Below are 19,284 nucleotides of genomic sequence, written 5' to 3'. Positions count from 1 at the left end.
CTATTACTATTGTATCCAGTCTGACTACCATCTTGATACAATAGTCCGTGCGTGTTGATTTTTTTTTTCCCCTTCCCGTCGCATGCACTCAAAAGTTACGACGGAGGGGTCTGGATCGGATCATGCTGTTCAACGTTCCCATGATCTCGTGTCTGCGAAACAATGCTCACGCAAGCCGTGGCCAGGCCGATCTGGAATATGCCACAGACTACTAGGATGCTCAGGTCGCAACATATCTTAGCCACGACACAAGATTTTTATCCCGGGCCCTTGAGTCACTTGAATAACCATTTCCTCTGTGGTTTGTTTCTCAGGCCATGGCTAACCCATAGTAACCGACCATCTATCGACACAATCTTGACCTTGCCGCCGGGAACTTATATACAGGCAATCCCATCCTAGCAAGAAATCATATCATTGCCCTCTATAATATACTCCTCCAAGGCTCCCCTCGGCGGAAGAGGCAGTGCAGGGCGCGCCGACTATGCGTAAACCTCCCCCCAAAAACCCCTGCTCTCTTCCCACCTTGCCCCCCTCTAGCTTGCCGAGACCAATACACACCCTTGCCACTTTGCGGTCCCTCTTTCTTAATACGCCCGATTACCCCAAACACACCCGGCCAGCGCCAAACATGAATGGCCAAGTCAGAATGATCTTTTCTTTGGGTCTGTCTGTCCGCCTTGTCCGTTCACCTTGATACTCACCTTGAAAAGGCACGCGTGATTTGTTGGTCATTCAAATGAACTTGCCCTGAGATACTCTGAGCAAGCCCCAGCGGCATCCCTTATTTCAGTACTCAAGCGATATTCTGAGAGCCTCGTAGGGTTGAAGAAGAAGAAGGACAGCCAATCTTTTCGCCAACATCAAGCACTATGGACGATAGACGAGACATCAGGAAAGTATTTTTGTACCACGTCTACAAATCTCACCTCGCTAGGTTCTTTGTCAAAAAGAGCCACGCCACGCTCCGATTCCCAAGAGCAAAAAAAGACACGGCGGGTGGGGTTGATCATACCAATTGTACGAGCTATACCAAAGAACAAAAGCCCGGGCAAACAACGGGTAATAAGCGTAATAGCATCTTGCTTTCCCAACTCCCCTATATGGGGAAATGGGTATGGAGGGGGGGAGGAGAAGAGGTCCCCTAGTCAATTGATTGGCTAGCGACACCTTGATAAGATTAGCTATAAACCGACCCTATTTACGCGCCGTGACCCCTATCAAACACAACACCCGCTTTATGATTCGCCAATTGCTCTGCTGACTATCACCTTTTTTTTTTCCGGCGCTCCTATCCTGAGATGGAAAGGTCCCCAAAGCGACGACCCTGATCAATCTAGTTTACACGTCTTTCCATCAGTCGATCCAAAGCTTTCACTCACTCAAGGTATTGAAAACCCGTCCACAAGAGATGAGGAAAGATGACACGAGACAATGAGTCCTTCGAAATGGCTACAAATTCCATCATGTAGTCGAGTGTTTCCATTTCGGTTAAGGAAGAGTATGTAAAACTGTATAAGATAATTGGTCTTGTCATGAGCATCATTTCGAGGTCGTATCATCCATCGCGGCCATGAATCTTGGACATGGAGTAAATCGGCTCAGACAGAAAAGAAGCCCGGTTGTCAGGAAAAGTAAAGCCCCCCGCTCAATGCGCTTTCCATCAGAATTGCTCGGCATCATCTGGAATGGAACATTCAACCCGACATGTCTTCTCATCCCCTTTCCTCTTCTTTCTGTCCGCATCCTCCCTCTCGTCTTCACGGTCATGAGCTGAAACAGGGGATAAAAGCAAAAACAAAAAATGTCCGTTTGCACCAGGTAGTCTAGAAAACAGCTCCTTGTGGGCGGGCGTCCCAAAGACGAACGGCAAGAAGCAGAAGGTGGCGGGTTCTCCGTCCAATTGCGCGGACGGACAGCACCCGTTTCGCATCGTCGCTCCAGAGGGCCAAGGGAAAACAAGCGAGACCACAGAGACGACGGCGGAAGAAGTAGAAGATGCCCATGAATTTCTCCTTGCCATGTAAATGCCCAGTGACAGTCCGTCTATCTTGCAGCGAATGATACCAAAGCAGTCACTCCAAATATGGTTGAGATGAATCGTTGCGTCATGAGTAGAGAAATCCCCTGGTGCTCAAAAGGTTGCACGTGAAATCAAAAGGCCGCGCCCGACAGGGTTGCCTTTTAGAGAGGAGAGAGATAGAGTCCGCATAAGTGAGGAAATCCGGTCCGGTGCTGTGGTACCCAGTCCGATATAGTGGAAAGAAATCATGGAATCGAATTCATCATAAGTTCTTTTTTTTTTTTTTTTTTTTTGTTATTTTCGGGCGAGAAAGTGATTCATAAGAACGCGCATCGGGACGTCAAAGCGGGAAAAACGTATAATTCGGCCAATGTTGTATCATTAGAAAAAGTCGTCTCGTCATTCGTCAATGGTTCGTCAAGTCGTCATAAATCGTCGTTTTATGCAAATTTTGTGTGGAATCCAGCCCTCTCCTGGTAGGAAATGGTTCCAGATATGAAAAGAAAAATAAAAGAACTCCACGTCATTCTCCCATGTGATCCATAGAGATCCAGCTGCGAAGCTTCATCCACTTGTATATCGTCATAAGATCTGCGCCTTTCTGCGTCTTCTCCCGATGCTTTTATCCATTGGTCCAGGACAGTCAGCCAAGCACGGTGTCTCTGCCCCGGATGGCTTTTTCCCATTGGTGCTAGGTAGGTAGGTAGGTAGCTTCCTCAATCAAAGGAGGCGGTAGAGCTGCTGCTCGAGTGATGTCCACTCCTGTGGCTGCCGTGGCTCCTGTGGCCGCTGGACGAGCTGTGGTGGCGCGTCTTCTTGGAACGCGAGTGCTTGCCAGAGTCGGTGGCAGGAAGGCCCTGCACAATCCCATTGCGGGCGAGCATCCCACCATTGACAGAAAAGTTCCGGCACACCATGAAGGCTCTCATGGCGGCGTTCTCCTGAGCGAGGCCATCCGATTCGTATGTGAGATCTGTTTGGTACTCGCGACCGTTGACCAAAACCAGGCAAGTGTAGCCATTCGAATCACGGTAGCATTCGTAAGTAGGGTCTTGCCACCCTCTTCGTCGGCATAAACCTATAGAATCCCCAGGTTAGCTGCTGATCTTGAGGGACGATCTGTAGCTGGACCCGATTTCAGGGCTGCAGCGCCCCAGCAGCCCGGGTAACATGAAGCCAGATCCCCGGACATCTATTCGTATGCATGACAGCCCAACCACAAACGTTCGCATCGATCTGACGTCTTGAGAATGAACAGCAAAGCATCGATCGCCACCCAGCCCGGCCCCCAGGAAAAGGAGCAAACGTGGGGCTGAAAAGCATCATGACATGCCGTCGGGCGCAGGAACGCAATGGCAGTCTGCACGTCAAACTCACGATGCAGGGGTTGGCACATGTAAGACGGACTGCTATCATGGGGAAACGACCCCACACATCACGACAGTTCTTTTGGGATCATCTTCTTCTCTTGTCTTCTCTTCTTGCTTGTTTGTTTCCTTGCTTGTTTTGTTCTCAATGTCATGGTTGAGATGACCAAAGTTTCCTAGCCAAGTAAAAAATCGCTTGTTTTCTTTGACTTACTCTCGAGATATTGCATATAGAAGCCGGCCATGGTGTCGGTATGTCTCAATGGCTTCCCAATGGATCAAAACAGGGTCAATTGATGGCCAATTCCAAGGTTGGGCAGCTTCCCCGGCGTAATTGTCCGTCTGTCAGCCAGGGCAGAAGACAGTCCGACCGGCCAGCTAGCAACGGGGAGAGATCCGGAGAAGGCTCCTGGGGCCTGGGGGGAAGAGTATGCAATGAAGCCCAACCGTGGGGAAAGGTGAGGAAAGCAAGGCAAGGCAGCTAAGGTTGGCAAACAGGCAATAGAATCCCAATATCGGTCAGGCAGCGCTGGGGACGGTGAGGGAAGGGCTGAGCTGGCTGTGCTGTGCTACGACACAGGAGGTGTGATGTGTGTGAGATGTCCAGTGTGTGTTGTTAGTAGTAGTAGTAATAGTCGTAGTAGTAGTAGCAGCAGCAGCAGCAGCAGCAGTATGTAAGTTGAAAAGAAGGAGGTCCGGCTACGCAATTCAAGGTTGTGGTGCGGGAAGTCTGGTCCATCGAAGGCGAGACATGTGTGCTTTATTGCAGAAGATTGTTTTGTATGTGCGGGGGCAGGGATTAATTCTCAGGACGGAAACAAAGCCAGAGAAGGCCGAGATGACTACTGCTATGTACGGGGATCTGGGAGGGAGACGGACCACAGAGAGAGAGGGCACGAATACAAGGAGAGAAAATAAAATGAAATAAAATAATTTAAGGGTACAGGACAGGACAAAGGCGGACGCATGTCGAGATGCGGCTCTCTCGAGAGTGCGACCCCATCTTGATGTGTTGGCGCGTCTCGTTGCCAGTTGATAAAACAGGTAGAGGACTAGGCAACTCCACAGGGTACACATGGGGGTATCATCCCGTTGAAAGTGACAAGAGTGTGAGAGAGACGATCAATTTTTGGATAAAGCACTCAAGGGGATTTTGGACGGAATAGGGTCGGTACCAGGTTTCTGTGTCCGGTTTTTTTTTTTTTGTTACCTACTATTCCCTTCTCCTTCGGCTCTCTCACTCAACCTATCCTCGCCACAAACCCTGGTCTGGTAATGATGGGGCAATAATGCGGGTTCTGCTGCAACTCTTGCGCGCGCCAATCCAGAGGGACCAGGGGTCTTCTTTCCAATGGTAAAGATACCGATGGAAGTGAGAATGGCAAAGTCTGAGGAGGGGAAAATACCTCTCGGTAGGGTACATGCAGAGAAAGGCATAGTGAAGTGGCAAAGGGGAATAATAAAAATGAACAAATATTGATAATAATAATAATCATTACAACGAATGATGGAAGCCGGGGGACCGACCGACCAGTCCTGCGGCCAATCTGCGCCGTCAATGGACCCGATGACGATTTAAGCCAAGGGCAGGGCATAGAGAAAACGACGAGAAGGAACCACTGACGCTCTATGAGGTGTTCCATGGGCCGGGCCACCGTTCAAGTAACCACCATATGGACCTTCCAGAGATGGGCCGGGAAGGGTGGTGCCTGGCACATGGCCAGGGGGTGTATTAGCGGGGAGGGAAGAAGTGGTGAAAGGTAGACAAATAGATACATGGAGAAAGAGAGGCAAAAGACAGTAGCACCAGCTGGAAGGGAGAGAGAGAGAGAAAAAGAGGGACGCAGCGTCGCAGAAGCGAATCGTTCTTGTCTGCAGGTAAGGACTCTGGCAGCCGCTAATGCATCAGCAATCAAATCTCAAAGGGTAGGCAGGGATAAACATTCTTGTACAGGAAAAGAGAGAGAGAGAAAAACGGTTTGGACTTCGGATGGCGAGACGACAAGAGAGTTCGGTACTGTTTAGTATGTAGTCCATGTAGTTAGTAGTAAGTAGTAGGTAGCAGGGAGAACCACCGACTATATTTCCCCACGTACATGCATAATACAAATCCACCTGTCACTAACACTACCGCCCAGCCTTGACGCTTGCTTGTCTGCAGGCGCATCAAGTGTCTGATAAATGGATCTCTAGATGGATCAATCCTAAGAAGCTTGGTACTACTTGGGAGACCGGAGGAGACAAAACCAAAACCAGTACTTCTGTATCGACCCATGTACCTGGATCATATACCATCATATACACATTGGAGGCATTTCAATTCAGACAATGACGAGAATGATGAAGATAGGTGAATCGGTACAGAGTAGACTTGTTGGTCAGGATGTGTAAATGTGTAAAAGAGGGGCTTTGATGAGTAGCAAGGGGGAGAGAGAGGTACATTACCTACAAGCCGGATGAATGAGGGAATCAATAGGAAATTGAGGGGCTCGGGCAAGGGATGGAGCAACAGTCAGTGGTATCACCGTTGTGACGATGAGTCTTGATTGTTTAAATTTTTTTTTTTCTTGTTACCCATATTGCTAAGCAAAAATCACAACTGACTGCTGCTGCTGTTGCCGCTGCCGCCGCCGCCGCCGCCGTCGCGGCGATGCGCTGGCGGGCAACAAGCTGAAGACGGAGAAGGCATATGTTGGAGGCGGCCATAAATGCGGCCTATGAGTGGGCAAGACTGCAAAGTAGAGACAGGCCATACCTGGTCTTGGGGCCGGGATAGCAGCTAAAGTAGACGGGCGATTCGCACGCGGCCGAAAATAGAGACTCTCGGATGGGAGGGGGGAGGCGCCAATTGACAAATCAGGCTGACCGATGACGGTGGGAGAGGGACAAGAGGTGAGGAGGGGCTTGCTTGCTTGGTAACGCTCTTTGTCGAAACAGTAATCAATGTATGTATGCATCTATGTACTGCGGCGGTAGTGAATGACAGAGAGTGTACTAGCAAATCACCAACTCAATCAATATTATAGAATGATTTTCATATAGCAATTGGCTGGAATAGTTTTGACAGTTTGAATGGGTATAGGAGAATCACAGTCGGTCATTACCTACCCAGTAATAAAAGTGAGGTAGAGCAAGCACGCTGCGTAACTCTGGCATGTAACCTAAGAAGGTACTTTTTGACTGGCTCCTCTTCTGGATTCTCGATGGGTCCTCAAGTGCGACAGAAAAGTCCCTAGGAAAGCAGTAGCTCTATGGGTAGGTAATTCCATAAGGGACTGGACTGGTCTCTGGCCGAGTCGAGACAAAAGACGGATACACAATGTGCGGTGAACAATTTCAAAGAGAAAAAAATTGATGTATTGGGGAAAAAAAATACAATAAAATAAGAGCTTACCACCAGGGTTTGTTGCCGTTTTCCCCTCCCCCGCGCCAGTAAATTTTGAACCTAGATACAAAGTAGTAGGTCTTGAATTTTTTTCTCTTCTTGCCTTTTTCTCAAAGGGAGGCTTCTAGGTCTCCCTGGGCTGGGGACCCTGCCAGGGCCGGCAGCAAGCCATCTAGAGCCTACAGGCGCACGGCGGGCTCTGACTGGAGGATCGCCCAGCAGTACAAGGCAACTAGGCGAAGAAGAGAGACCAAGGACATGGACGCTTGAACACCTCATGCAATGATGAGTTGGCATTGCCGCTTGATATTAAAGCAGGAATGGCTAGTTCAAATGTTGGTGTGTGAGTGAGAGAGAGAGAGAGACGAGTACTATGGCTGGTCTGGTTTGTCAGTCGGTCAGTTCGGTTGGCCGCTTTGTATGTATCGGCACCGGCTTTTCGCTTCTTCTCTCACAGTCTTCCCTCTCATCGCTCTCCTCTTTTGCTTTTCTGGTTGTTCTTCTCGACTTCTTCAACTTACTACCTCACTTTCTCTTTCTGGCACTGGGGGCCAAACTGGCGGGTATGAGGTACGAGTCAAGCGCGATCACGACTGGGCCCAGTTGGGGTAGACGGTACCACTTATTATTCCCTGCCGACCAGAAGAGGCGTGTGCATGGCGCAGTGACCCTGTACGATATACATGCCTGTATATCCGTACATATACATACATGACGAGATACCTATTTCATGCTTCCTTCCTCCTAGATTACCTACCGTATCTATATGCACACACACACACACAGACACGACGATACAAATCCTCCTTGATCGTCTTGTCTGTCTGCACTCCAGCCTGCCCTGCTATGCCGGGCAAGCAAATCCCTACACCAACAAGCACACAGATGATGCCCTGCATATCGGGAAATTGGTGACCGCAGAGGGACGACCATTTACCCAGATATTTTCTTGTTTGTACATGGTAGGAATGAGCATAGACCGGCATTGATGCCGAAGTTGTAACGAGGAGGATCGCCTGCAGCTTCTTGATAATCTTTTTCAAAAGGTGGCGTGAAGTGAAGGCGGCGATTGCAGGACCGAGGACGACTGATCGACTTGTACGTAGTCCTAGGAGAGTATAGATTGTCTCGGCACGTACATACTGTGCAGCTGAGGCGTTAAAAGAGGGTTGAAGGTATGAATGCGTGTTGAAGGACGCATTTTGTCCCGATGGGAGTTGGTAATAGAGTATCCACATGTAGGTAGGTAGGTAGGTTACAGTTGGTGATGGGTACGTATCTCACGTGTATGGTCTAGACGTTGAGGAACGCACGATCTACTTTTACCATGATGGGCCGCGAGAACGAATGAATGCTACGGAACCAGCACTTGTCGCATGTCTGTCTGTTGTGGTGTACCTACTCTGGAGTGGGGGCGGCAGAGGCAGACAGAGAAAGATGCCGCTAAGATGGAAATATTCTGGAACGTAGAGGGACCCGATGAAATGCTTTTTTGAAGCACAGGCTAAGAGGAAAAAGAAAAAAAGAGAAACTATCAGCCACTCGCTGCAAAATGACCATTCATCGTGGCCCAGTGCTAGGTCAACGTTTTTATGGATGTGGATGGACGACGAGGACACATCATCGCTCCACCATGTGGCACAAAAAAAGGTTGTCGAATGAATGAATGGTGGCACCTGGCCAGGTCAATCAGTTGAGTGCGTCAAGCCATAACATTAAAAACATGCGCGCATGTGCGTATATCTTGTGTAGCCTCTGCCTTTTTGCTTGGGGCATACGGAAAGGGCAATAGGGAAATGGCACCAAAATACATACACACACACACGTACACGCATATACACGTACGGAGTACACGCGCATGGAGGAGAGCAGAAAAGAAAGGGAAATCCACATGTCGATGTATCTATGTATGTCAGATTAGATCAACCAATCCGCAAGCGCCCCGGCAGCTCTGCCATTGTCCAACGAAATCCCTGATATATACCGAGATGAACCCATGAGATCGAAACGAGCCTATTAGTCCGTGGATATCCACGGGAAAACCTTCTTTTTGGTGGCCCCATCGGCATAGGATTTTTTTTGATTTTTTTGGCCCCTCCCAGTTGCCGGGTCTGACGAAATGGAGGGGTGAGAGAGTGTGAGAGTAATACCGTGGGGAGTCTTCATTGACAGGCGAACAAACGAACGGTATTGGTTCGTCGAGCGCTAAAGAGCTTGCTTGCTTGCTTGCTTGCTTGCTTGCTTGCTTGCTGGCACATCAAGTAAGCTGATGATGGAATTCCACCTGCAGCAAGCAAAGCAAAACAGAATCCGCCGCCGTCGCCGCCGCCGCCGCTCCCCCACCAAAGAGAGGGGAGGCAACGATGTTCGATGTCGTGCATCCTGACCGTCTGGGCCCCTTCCTTCGTCCAACTCATCAGAAGCTAGGTAAGTTTTTGGGGCTATGGAATACATACCACAAAAACACTTAAACTACCCACTTTTTCTTCTTTTCTCCCTCCCTCCTTGTCCTACGGGAAAACTCTTTTGTGCTTCGTTGGCCGACAGACAAAACTTTGTTCGTCTGATCACAATTGCAATCATGAGATGATTCCCAATGTTACCCGAGTTACGTCGTCTCATCTCTTGTTCTTGTTATATACCCTCTTTACTGTTAAGAACGGGGAGGGGGGATTGGACCTCCCGCTTGATCTGATGAATCTGCGTGCTACACTACAACGTTCAGTGGAATTGACTTTACCCCGCCCCCTCCTTTTTTCTTATTTGCTCTCTTGGGCCACCATGGCTGAGCAATGACTACATACTACATTACTACTAGCAACGGCCGACATTGAATATTCAGGGATTGACCTTTGACAGTAGGGGTCCCTCCTCAAGGAAAGCAGAGCTAAACAAAAATGACCATGGTCTTTTCCATCAGTGATGTGTACACTGCCAAGCCGGAACGTGCTCGGAATACGTATCTTTGACCTGATAACTCGCCATGATAGCTCGAGCTCAAGGTAGATAGACACTTCATCCCTCTTGTTCTCCCATGTGGCCCACCGCCGTGCAAGCAAGTCAAGATAGATGGGAAATGCCGCGAATGGAATCTCACATATGAAACTCCAGAATAATAGTACCGCGTCGTCCCATGGGCAAAGTAGATCAATTGTTCCGTGGGGCGGTATCATGCCAAGTCATTCATCTACATGCCGGTAAGGTTAGCTGGTTGCTCCATCTGCCTATGTACATGTAGGGGGTAAATATAATACTACTACTATCTGTACCATTGCGTCGTTCTGGAGGGGTTTGCACAAAAAAAAAAAAAAAAAAGGTCGCGTTGACTACGAAACCCAACCGAGGAACCGCCACGTCAAGGAAAATTGTAACTACAAGAACCCCCATCGGCTCCAGTAATCAAATGGGTATATGTGAAGGGGGGAGGAGGGAGAAAAGATACATGAGTGGGGACCATGACTAGCACGACGGTCTGCATGTGTTCGGCCTGTCCCACCTCTGGGCCGTCGAGACGGACGTTGAGAACAATTTGTTGCCATTCAAAGTTATTGAAATCGAGCCCAGGTCTTCTGTACATATCTACTGTGCTTTCCGTAACGGGTGGCTTTCCCAAACAGTGAGTAGGGAATTATGGTCCCAACATCTCGACTCCACTGGCTCGAGATTATCACGGTATGACATTGACCACATCGTTGGATACCTGTCCTACGTTACCTGCTTGCCGCATGTCTTAGATTTTGAGGCTGGCTCTTTTTTTGGTTTTCTTTTTTTTTTTCCCGAGACATTACAATGTGGTATCGAACCCGAGAATCTGGGCTCACGAGCTTTTGTTGCGGCAGCAGCTTCTTAGTGGGCTGGCTGTCTTCTCTCCTCCAGGCATGTGGATAAGCGATGCGACCTGGAGGGGGGAAAGAGAGCGCACCTTGCTGAAGAATATTGAAGGATTTGGGATTGTGTCACAGACCTACCGCATATGGAGATTGGCGAATGCACGCTGTGCCCGTGAGAATGGGTTTTACTGTTCCACTGCAATCGGGCGAAGGACTTGGACCAACCCTTTGCTCCGTCCCTCACACGCAGTACATACTGCATGGCGTTATGCGATCTCTTTCAATGGCGACCAGGTGCGCATGATGCTGTAAAGAACTTCTAAAAGGGCTTAGGCGCGTGTACCTGTCGTCATGTCCCCCGACCCGAAATCCGGCCAGTTCTCAAGACCGCGTCTATGATGAGTTGTCTGTCAGGTGTTTCTGGCCCGAGACCCGTCAGGACAGGACCCTGATAGTCACCAAAAAGCCATCAAAGCTCAGCTTCGGCATTACCCATCCTGGGCGGGCCTTCCCGCCGTCGCCGTAAATAAGCCTAGTCAAGGAAAATGACCCCTGAGACAGAGGCCCATACTTGGGTGCTAGACAGAGCGAGAAAACTTGCAACCAGCCGGCAGCTGTAATAGGGGGAGTTTTGGCTCTAAACGTCATATTCCTTTCTTTTTTAAGGTTTCAGTCACGCGCATATAGTCGTGAAAGTGATAGTTGTAGTCCTTCAAAGTCATGTCCAGTTGATGTTATCCTTGTGCCAATGCTGGCGAATATGGCATCCCAATACTAGATGCCCCTTAGCTCATGAGCTGTCTCTTCCGTGTGCGATGTTCGCTTTTTCGCTCAATATTCCGCACTTGAGGCCGAACGATCTAGTGCTATACATCGATCCGCGCATTGTTCGGCCAGGAAACAATCCGCAAATGGTCAATATCGTATTGGCTCGCTCCGCGTCGGACGCGGTCACTTTGTATGCGGCCCATTAGCGGGTCAGAATCCCGGCTTCGATAAGAAATATTCCATAATTTCCTCTCGACTCTTCTGAGGGATAGCGTAGACGGGGTCTGTCGCTTCGACCAGGTCTTCCTCGTCAAAGACCCGATCGTCCATATGGGGTTGCACGGTCCATGTAATGTTTGCCACCTGCTCATCTCGTGAGGTGTCCGCGCTGACAATATGCTGTACAGACGAGAGCCCGCTGAGTACATAGCAGGTGTGGTATGCATCGGAACGTCTTGGGTACAGTTTCAGCATGATTTGTCATAACCCACCAACAGAATGGAGTAGGGATCTTACCGTCCGGGCTTGTCTCTCATGCCACCTCTAGAGGAGTGGTCTTGGCCACAGGACATGATGTACCGTATCAGACCCTCACGGTCATAGAAACTATGGCCCGAGGGAAGACCAGTTTCTAATGCGGAGCTGTGATCTCTTGCGAGGCTAGCTTGTAAGAGCGGCCAACATGCTCCCACCCAATGGCTGTAGCAGCCGTCGACAAGCTTATTCGTGCGACCAGAGAAGCCACCCTCGGGGGCGTATTGGCGAGCCGACAGCCAAGAGATCAGTCGAGGTGCATCAAGAGCTCTATGGAACAATCTGGATCAGAACATGGCAATATGTTGGCAACCTCTGAGTGGTTGGGATGTGAGCAACTGCATACCTGGGGATAATGCGATGGGGCGCATCTAGTATGGTCAAACATCCCAGAGCGCAGAACGCATATGCACCATGCGCTTCGGCGTCCGGTTTGCCGGATATACCGCCCTCGTAGGTTTGACCTGCACGCGTTAGAAGGCGTAGCACACACAACAATAGTAATAATAACAAATAATCGAAGGGTGCGCCATACATCTTCGCACGTAGCCTTCCAGACCAGTAAAGAGGTCTTCGATGCCTACAGTTCTTGCTGGCGAGTCCGAAGACAGACCGAGGGGAATGTTGAGCAACGAGATAATAACAGCCGCGCAATACGCTCCTCTGTATGGTATGGTGCTTAGCAAGTGAGTCACAAATATGTACAAGACAGGGCCGCACTTACCGAACGTCAACCTCACCGCCGAGGGACATGGAAAACCCTCCGTCGGGTTGCTTCAAAGAGGAAAGCCATTTCCACATGGCTCTTCGATCAATGATTTCATAGGCTTCCTCACCTCCAACGATAGCCAGAGCCAAGACCATTGCATACGTGGTAGCCAGATGCGATTGCTGACCGAAGCCGCCACCAAAGCCGCCACTGTCATTCTGCAGATGCTGCGCAGTGGCGATCAACCCATCGCGATAGCCCGAGATGTCGGCTCCCAGCAGCGCCATTCCGTTCAGTGCCCAGTACAGAGACCATGGCCTACTTGCATCGGCCATGACAAATGGTGCCGGAAGCTGCCCTATAGTGTGTTTGAGAAAGTTGATGATGCGTTGTCGACGCAGGTGAGGCACTCCATGAATGTTGTATTCGATGCTATCATCCTGGGCTTGCAGTAAAGGTAGGCAGGAATCCATGGTGCCCTCCTGAGCGTTTGATGTAACGGTGATCAAATCATCAATGATAGGAGGCTCTCTGGTATAAAGGGGGTCGATGGGCAGTTTGGGTGCCGTCGCTGACGAAGGCGACAGCGAGGCCATGTGGGACACAATTTCTTCGTCGGCCATCTTGGAAGAATTTGACGACTTCACAGGCTTTGACGAACCTGCCGCCCTGGGATATTTTCTTATGAACAGAGCTCGTTGACGAGCGTTGGCGAGACTCTTGACTGTTGGCGGCATGGGTTGGGTTGTATGTGAGGATCAAGGTCTGATGTGGTTGGGCAGAAGCATCCCCCCTCCCTTGCTGGGGATATCCGCGCGACTGTTGGAAGCAGTTTCGAACAGAGCAAAAAAAAAGAAAAACCGCAAACCTGGCGCTGACCTTCACTCTTGAACCAATAATTTTGCCATAGAATGATACTCGGTTTTCTTTGGATTTGAAGCTCAACGATCCGATCCCGTGATCACGGGGTCAAGTGCGACCGACCTTGAAATTGATGTCACTTGTTGCGGGTACGCGGGTGCTTGGGCCCAAAATGGGCCGCCGGCTATTCCCCGGCCTACATAGTAGCTGCTGATGAGGGTCTTTCCTCGTTACGTACTCCCTTTACCAGCTCCACGACAATGCGATACTATGTAGCTGGCCATAACGAGAACAAGTCGACAGTCCAGCTACTTTTCTTACCAACGCTGAATCAATTCTTTACCATGTTCCACTTTCTTCCCAATTTCAGATGAGACAAAAGCTGATGCATCGATAGATCAGAATGCTTGGCCATTTCCAGTGGCGTAATAAATGGCCAGCACTAAGTAAATCATTCACATCTCCGTGCTTCATCAGCACAGCATTCGTTTACCTACAACACTACCTGATTCTTGCGGAGGCGACATCTGTACAGATACAACCGTCATTACAACACCGTGGCTTTGAATGCTCATATTTGAGGCGACTGTTTTCTTGGTCTGAAGATATCATGACTTTGTCGTCGCACATCTCGACGAGCAGCAACTGCTCTAGTTGATCGACATGCCAGGTATCAATCGGTCGATCCACGCTCACATGAACACCACGATTCATTGAGACGACTTATGATCGTCGAAAGACCAGCAGACCGTCAAGTTGGGATGGCCGTTCTGGAATCCTATAGGTACCCGTATTACATGGACTCTGGAGTCTGGAGTGTTCATGCAAGCCCTAGTATTCATTATGCTAGTATCTCTTTTCATCTTTCCTTGTACTTTTCTTGGTCCGCTCCCATTTCTTTATAAACGTCGTTGCTGTTGCAGTACTTATTAATCACGACTAGGCAGAGCGTATCTATGAGCTCATCTTGGGGAGTGTTTACTAAACTCGACTTATTCAAATTGACTGATCTATAGAAGCGATGTTTCATCTGAATCAGAGCAATTTGGAAATACTTATTGCCATATGGAAAAAGATTCAACACATAATTTTGCGCCGTCTGGAAAAGCTATTGCGAATTAACAATCCTTAGACGTTTCTATTGCTTCCAATACATGCAGAAGCCTGTAGCTACAGGGGCTTTGTGAAAACTGTTACGACCGTAAAAGTCATCGAGCGAGGCTGATGATGAACCGGCAGGGCTCTCATTGCCTCCACGATAATTTGAATAACCTGGCAACCAGCTTTCCAAGCGAGCAGCCCACGAGGCCTGCCATCGTACTGATATCGATATTGTCATACATAAAGAAACAAGTGCCATGAAATTAGGATCTTCCATGTTATGGATCTTTCAAGTTCTGTGTCAGAGGCCGACAGCCCTGAACACATGCTCATGCGGCATAAAGTTCTCTCAGCCAGGTATAGGAGAACTCTAAGCAACCCATATGGCAGGGGGTTGGGGGACGGGATAGAATTCAGCTCATCTTCCCAGTCAAAGACACGGAATGGGCAGACCCTGTGGCGCCCGGCCGGGAGAGTTCCGAAACGGCAGGGCTGACCGCCAGAATAATATCTTTTGTAGGTTACAAGATTTCGAAGTTTCGACATTAATGCATCAACAATGGTTTGAAGCTGGCAGCTGTCAAGTTCATGTATATTCAGTCAGTCCAACACGTGGCAGCTTTTAATATAGTGTTTGACGCGTGTCAACAAGGTAAATATAAATTGTACTACATGCACTTACCTTGAAAAGAAACTGTTACTGGCCGCCCGCGTGTTTTGAGCGCATGGCGGTGAGCCTCTATGAAAGAGGCGTTTAACTGGGAGATTGCTATATTTTCTTTTTCCCCAACCGGAGACGAGTCTATTTTACTTGGAGGCTGGGGGGCAGACAGGACATTTAGCTCAACGCACTCGCAGCAATCATGTACTGTAGTAGTAAGTCACCGTATGATCTCATGCACATTGCCGCCGTGCTTGCCTGAAGTGGGCGAGTGCCAGCTTGATGCAAACTTGCTTCTCGTCGGTAGCGAAGCCATCTTGGGGTGTCTCTGCGCAAGGCATGAGAGTCCAGACGACATGTCAAGCCCGAGCCGCCCCATGAGATGCCCCATTGCAGACTCTGCCGCGTTTGCATCTTTGCGAGTCCCCGCAAAGAATGCCCAAGACTCATCAAGCTAAATCTCTGGGCTCGTCTAGATTGGACAATGCTCAGCCCAGCCAGGCATTTCCGGCCGCCCAAACCGAAGAATGACCAGACACTCGAGCAGTAGTCATTACACAAGGTAAATGGCCCAACACATGTCGCCTATAGCGCTTTCACATCGAGGCATGTCGTCATAATGAGGCTGACAATGCCTGAATGAGTGCTCGGCGTGGACGAGACTGCAGGTGAATAGTAGCTGATTCGAGGCCCAAGACTAAGGCATACCAAGGCAGGCAGGCAAGTCATATCGGCAGCCGAGCAGCGTCTCCCTCGCAGCCCTTGCATGCAAGAAACGAAGACGACCCTACTGCAAGGACGGATGATTGCCACCGAGAAATAGATTATGTTGGACGAGACCTCAAGGCCGTACAGTAGTACTGCAAAGGCCCAAGTTCGTACGCACGCGACCGGGACCGATTCCGACAATGTCCACTTTTGCCTCGTCTACTGCGCAAGTACCGAACGAAATATACTTCGCGGTCCTCGCGGGATGTGGCGAAAGCCATTGTGCGAGACGTGCGTTGTGAAACGGAGCAGAAACAGATTTTCTAAAGTGGGCTGCATGCCTCCTACATTTACCTACCTACATACATACTTTAGTACATACATATATCGTTACTTTTGCCTTAGGGCGTTTTGGTAGTATGCTATATAGCCAGCATCTTGATTGACATTTGACAGCCACGCACATAGCTTGTTCAAAAAATTTCTCGTGTGAATGGATGACGCCCTTGCAGACACCTGCAGAATGGGCGCCCACGTGCATAAAATCAGATCCATGGCAGTTTGAAGACGAAGCAAACCACCAACCTGTCAGAAATATGTCGTGTAGACACGCTGCATGAATCTGTCATGTCAATGGACTGGACTTGCACGTGGCTGGGAGATGGTTTAGTATAATGTACTATGCGGTGCCCAGGTGGCAGGTGGTCATGGCACTATTTAGAGTTTTAGGGTCTGCGGGAGCAACAGTGACAAGAGGAGCGGCCAGGTAACGGACAGTGCATCGTCGGCGGTAGGTAATAAACGTCATGGTAACATATTCTATAGGCCATATTGTATTTATGCTATTGGACCGTGTTGAACGTTGAACGGCGTCCCGTTGACTGTCTGAAATGGCTCCGGCTGCGCTCTACTGGCTGCTTGCTCACTCTTCAAGTTGAATTTTCCAGCTTACACCCGAAAAGCCTCGTTTGTTTCCCGCATCCACCATGAATCGTCCGCTTAGCCCTTCCCGTTTGGGGCTAGGGAACGGCTTTTCAGGCTTCCTCAGGCAAAAAAGCAACGACGCAGCGAAGTTGCAGGCGCCTCCGTTGCAAGCAAGTCATCGAGGGCTGGGACATTGTTCAACCCAGAGGAGGGTTTGGCTTAGCTGCCTCGCGCGCGCCTGTTGCCCATCCCGAGACGGATCTTTGTCAATGCGCACACATTGTAGTAGTTTTACACTACGCGCACTCAACTTGTCACGATATCTATCTGGATCGCCGAGGCTAGGATCAAGGTTCGATGGTCACTTAGTTATCTCCCCCTCCTCCCATGGATGAGCTTGATTGATTGATCGACAGTCACACAAAGGCTAACAACTTAGAGCTGTAGGTAAGCGCGGGGTTCATCTTTCGTGGAGGAGGGATGTCAAAGGGCAGGCAGGCAGGCCAATCTATGCGACGCATTTTCTCGCCGACTGTGCCTCGAGACAGGTTGAGGGAAACGTCTTGCGATCCCAATTCTGCGACTGCTGCTGGCCCGAAGACGCCCGCTTGTCAGCGTCACCATCTAATAGAATATCCAGAGGCTGTGCAATGTTTGTTCATTTTGTTTGTTTTCATTAGATTACGCCTTTACCGCGCAGAGATATAGCGCGTCTTCCTCCACGTCCGCTCAGAGCGAGCCCAAGCCATATAGGTCTGACTAGTGGGCATAATAGTCAGATGGGTCTAGCAGGAATAGCTTCAATTAGAAAATCGACAGCGCGAGTAATGGAGTTGAGACGGATCGATCGCTACGTAGCGCTCGGCAGCCAAAGATACTAGAGCACCACAGCGACCAGCCCGCTGATATATTGCACGTAGTAGTCCGATATACGTAGTGCGTATCTCGCAAAGATCTGGGCTAAGGATGTAGAATATGTCTCATAGCCAGGAAAAACTTCCCGTGCAAGCCCAACGAGGACGACGAGGACGACATGGAGACTTTGATGGGGGGCGAATATGCCCTGAGCATGCTCATGCATGTTCCTCGGAAATTTCACATCATAATTCACCATAATCCGAGATCGAGCGTTATGCATGGGCTCACGGAGTGGTAACTGGTTGGTAGTACAGCTGGCAACTGGCCTGGGGTTGAGTTGCAATGCCCTCCCTGTTTGAGAAGTGGTTGTGCAGATCGGATACATGATACCTTGGCCGTCGAATGGCAATGCGATTTCCAAATCCCGTGCTGTGCACTAACTTGATACACTGAGAAAAATCGAGTCTGGCCAGAACACACACACCTGGTGGTACAAACTAGGTTGCCGGTCAATCGGCTATTATTCTGGAAGTTCCGCAATGGCTCCGTTGGCTGCCGAACCCCAGCCGGGCCAACTCGGCACAAATCAAGATAATGGGTGGATTTCTTTGTTATTATTTTTCTTTCTCTCCTCCCTCTCGTCTGAGAGTCGTATCAGGTGGGAAGAATATGAATCGCTAGGACAACCAGCTAGACCAGCAAGCCACAGACTCCATTTAGTTGCGTCTCAGTCGTTTGTAACTTGTTCGTAATGACGATGGAGCGATGAGCTGTTTCTCCTGTCCTTTCGTACCTGAGCTGACGCTGGATTGGGCCAAACCTGCAGTAGGAGCGGGCAGTGGGCAGAGGATGTGGGCTGCTGTGCAAGGGGACCAGTGGGACGAGGGCAATGATGCATCGTGGGTGGAGTTTGCCCAGAGCAGGACAAGTGGCACGCACTGGATGCATGGTCAGTTCGGATACACGACAGTACGTACGGAATCGTAGGAAAATCTCAACATGGTCGGATCTGCTGCTCTACCTGCTTGCTGGTCACAGTGCTATCATGGACAGACCGGATTCGTCCTTGTGCTGCAATCAGTGACCGGCAGTAGTATGATGCATGTCCGTGTAGTTGCAGTCATCGTTAAAAGTCAAGCTGGCGGCAGGCGGGCAGTGCACAGCGAGACGCAGTCAAGTTAGCCAGTCAGTGGCCAGGTCAGCATGTCCATCTTACTTCCCACAGATTCCACTGCAGTCGGCAATTGGACAAAATGATTGGGGATAGATACTCCATCTTGTAACCGTAGTATGGAGGTAGTACCGCTGTACAATATGCGTACGTGGGCGGGACGGACCCTGCGAGCAACGGCATAGTATAAGCCGCCCATGACGATCTGCTTGATCATGACCTTGTAGCCATGGGCCATGCAAGATAAATCGTCACATATCCCATCGTCTGCATCCAGAGGCATTGATATTTCTCGTCCTGTTCATGGCCATCTACTACACGGATTCATCGAGGATCGACAGTGGCCGGCGATACCGATCACGAAAGCTGCTGGATCTGCTTAAT

The 19,284-nt window shown here is 49.7% G+C and overlaps 2 protein-coding genes across 2 annotated transcripts; both read right to left on the bottom strand.

Moving 5' to 3' along the window:
• Positions 1 to 2,739: 2,739 nt before the first annotated feature.
• On the bottom strand, positions 2,740 to 3,635 carry PFICI_14186 (uncharacterized protein; the record flags this gene model as incomplete). The annotated part of the gene is made up of 2 exons (XM_007842767.1): positions 2,740 to 3,101; positions 3,605 to 3,635. The coding sequence occupies 2 exons, from the start codon at positions 3,633 to 3,635 to the stop codon at positions 2,740 to 2,742; spliced, it is 393 nt and encodes a 130-aa protein (XP_007840958.1).
• Positions 3,636 to 11,583: 7,948 nt separating this feature from the next.
• Positions 11,584 to 13,239, bottom strand: PFICI_14185 (uncharacterized protein; the record flags this gene model as incomplete). The annotated part of the gene is made up of 5 exons (XM_007842766.1): positions 11,584 to 11,827; positions 11,890 to 12,177; positions 12,254 to 12,371; positions 12,443 to 12,570; positions 12,632 to 13,239. The coding sequence occupies 5 exons, from the start codon at positions 13,237 to 13,239 to the stop codon at positions 11,584 to 11,586; spliced, it is 1,386 nt and encodes a 461-aa protein (XP_007840957.1).
• Positions 13,240 to 19,284: the final 6,045 nt, after the last annotated feature.

The sequence above is a fragment of the Pestalotiopsis fici genome (genome assembly GCF_000516985.1).
Source record: "Pestalotiopsis fici W106-1 unplaced genomic scaffold PFICI_Scf_12, whole genome shotgun sequence".
Taxonomy (NCBI): Eukaryota; Fungi; Ascomycota; class Sordariomycetes; order Amphisphaeriales; family Sporocadaceae; genus Pestalotiopsis; species Pestalotiopsis fici.
Note: the sequence above shows the minus strand (reverse complement) of the source record. Positions and strands in the feature narration are given on the sequence as shown.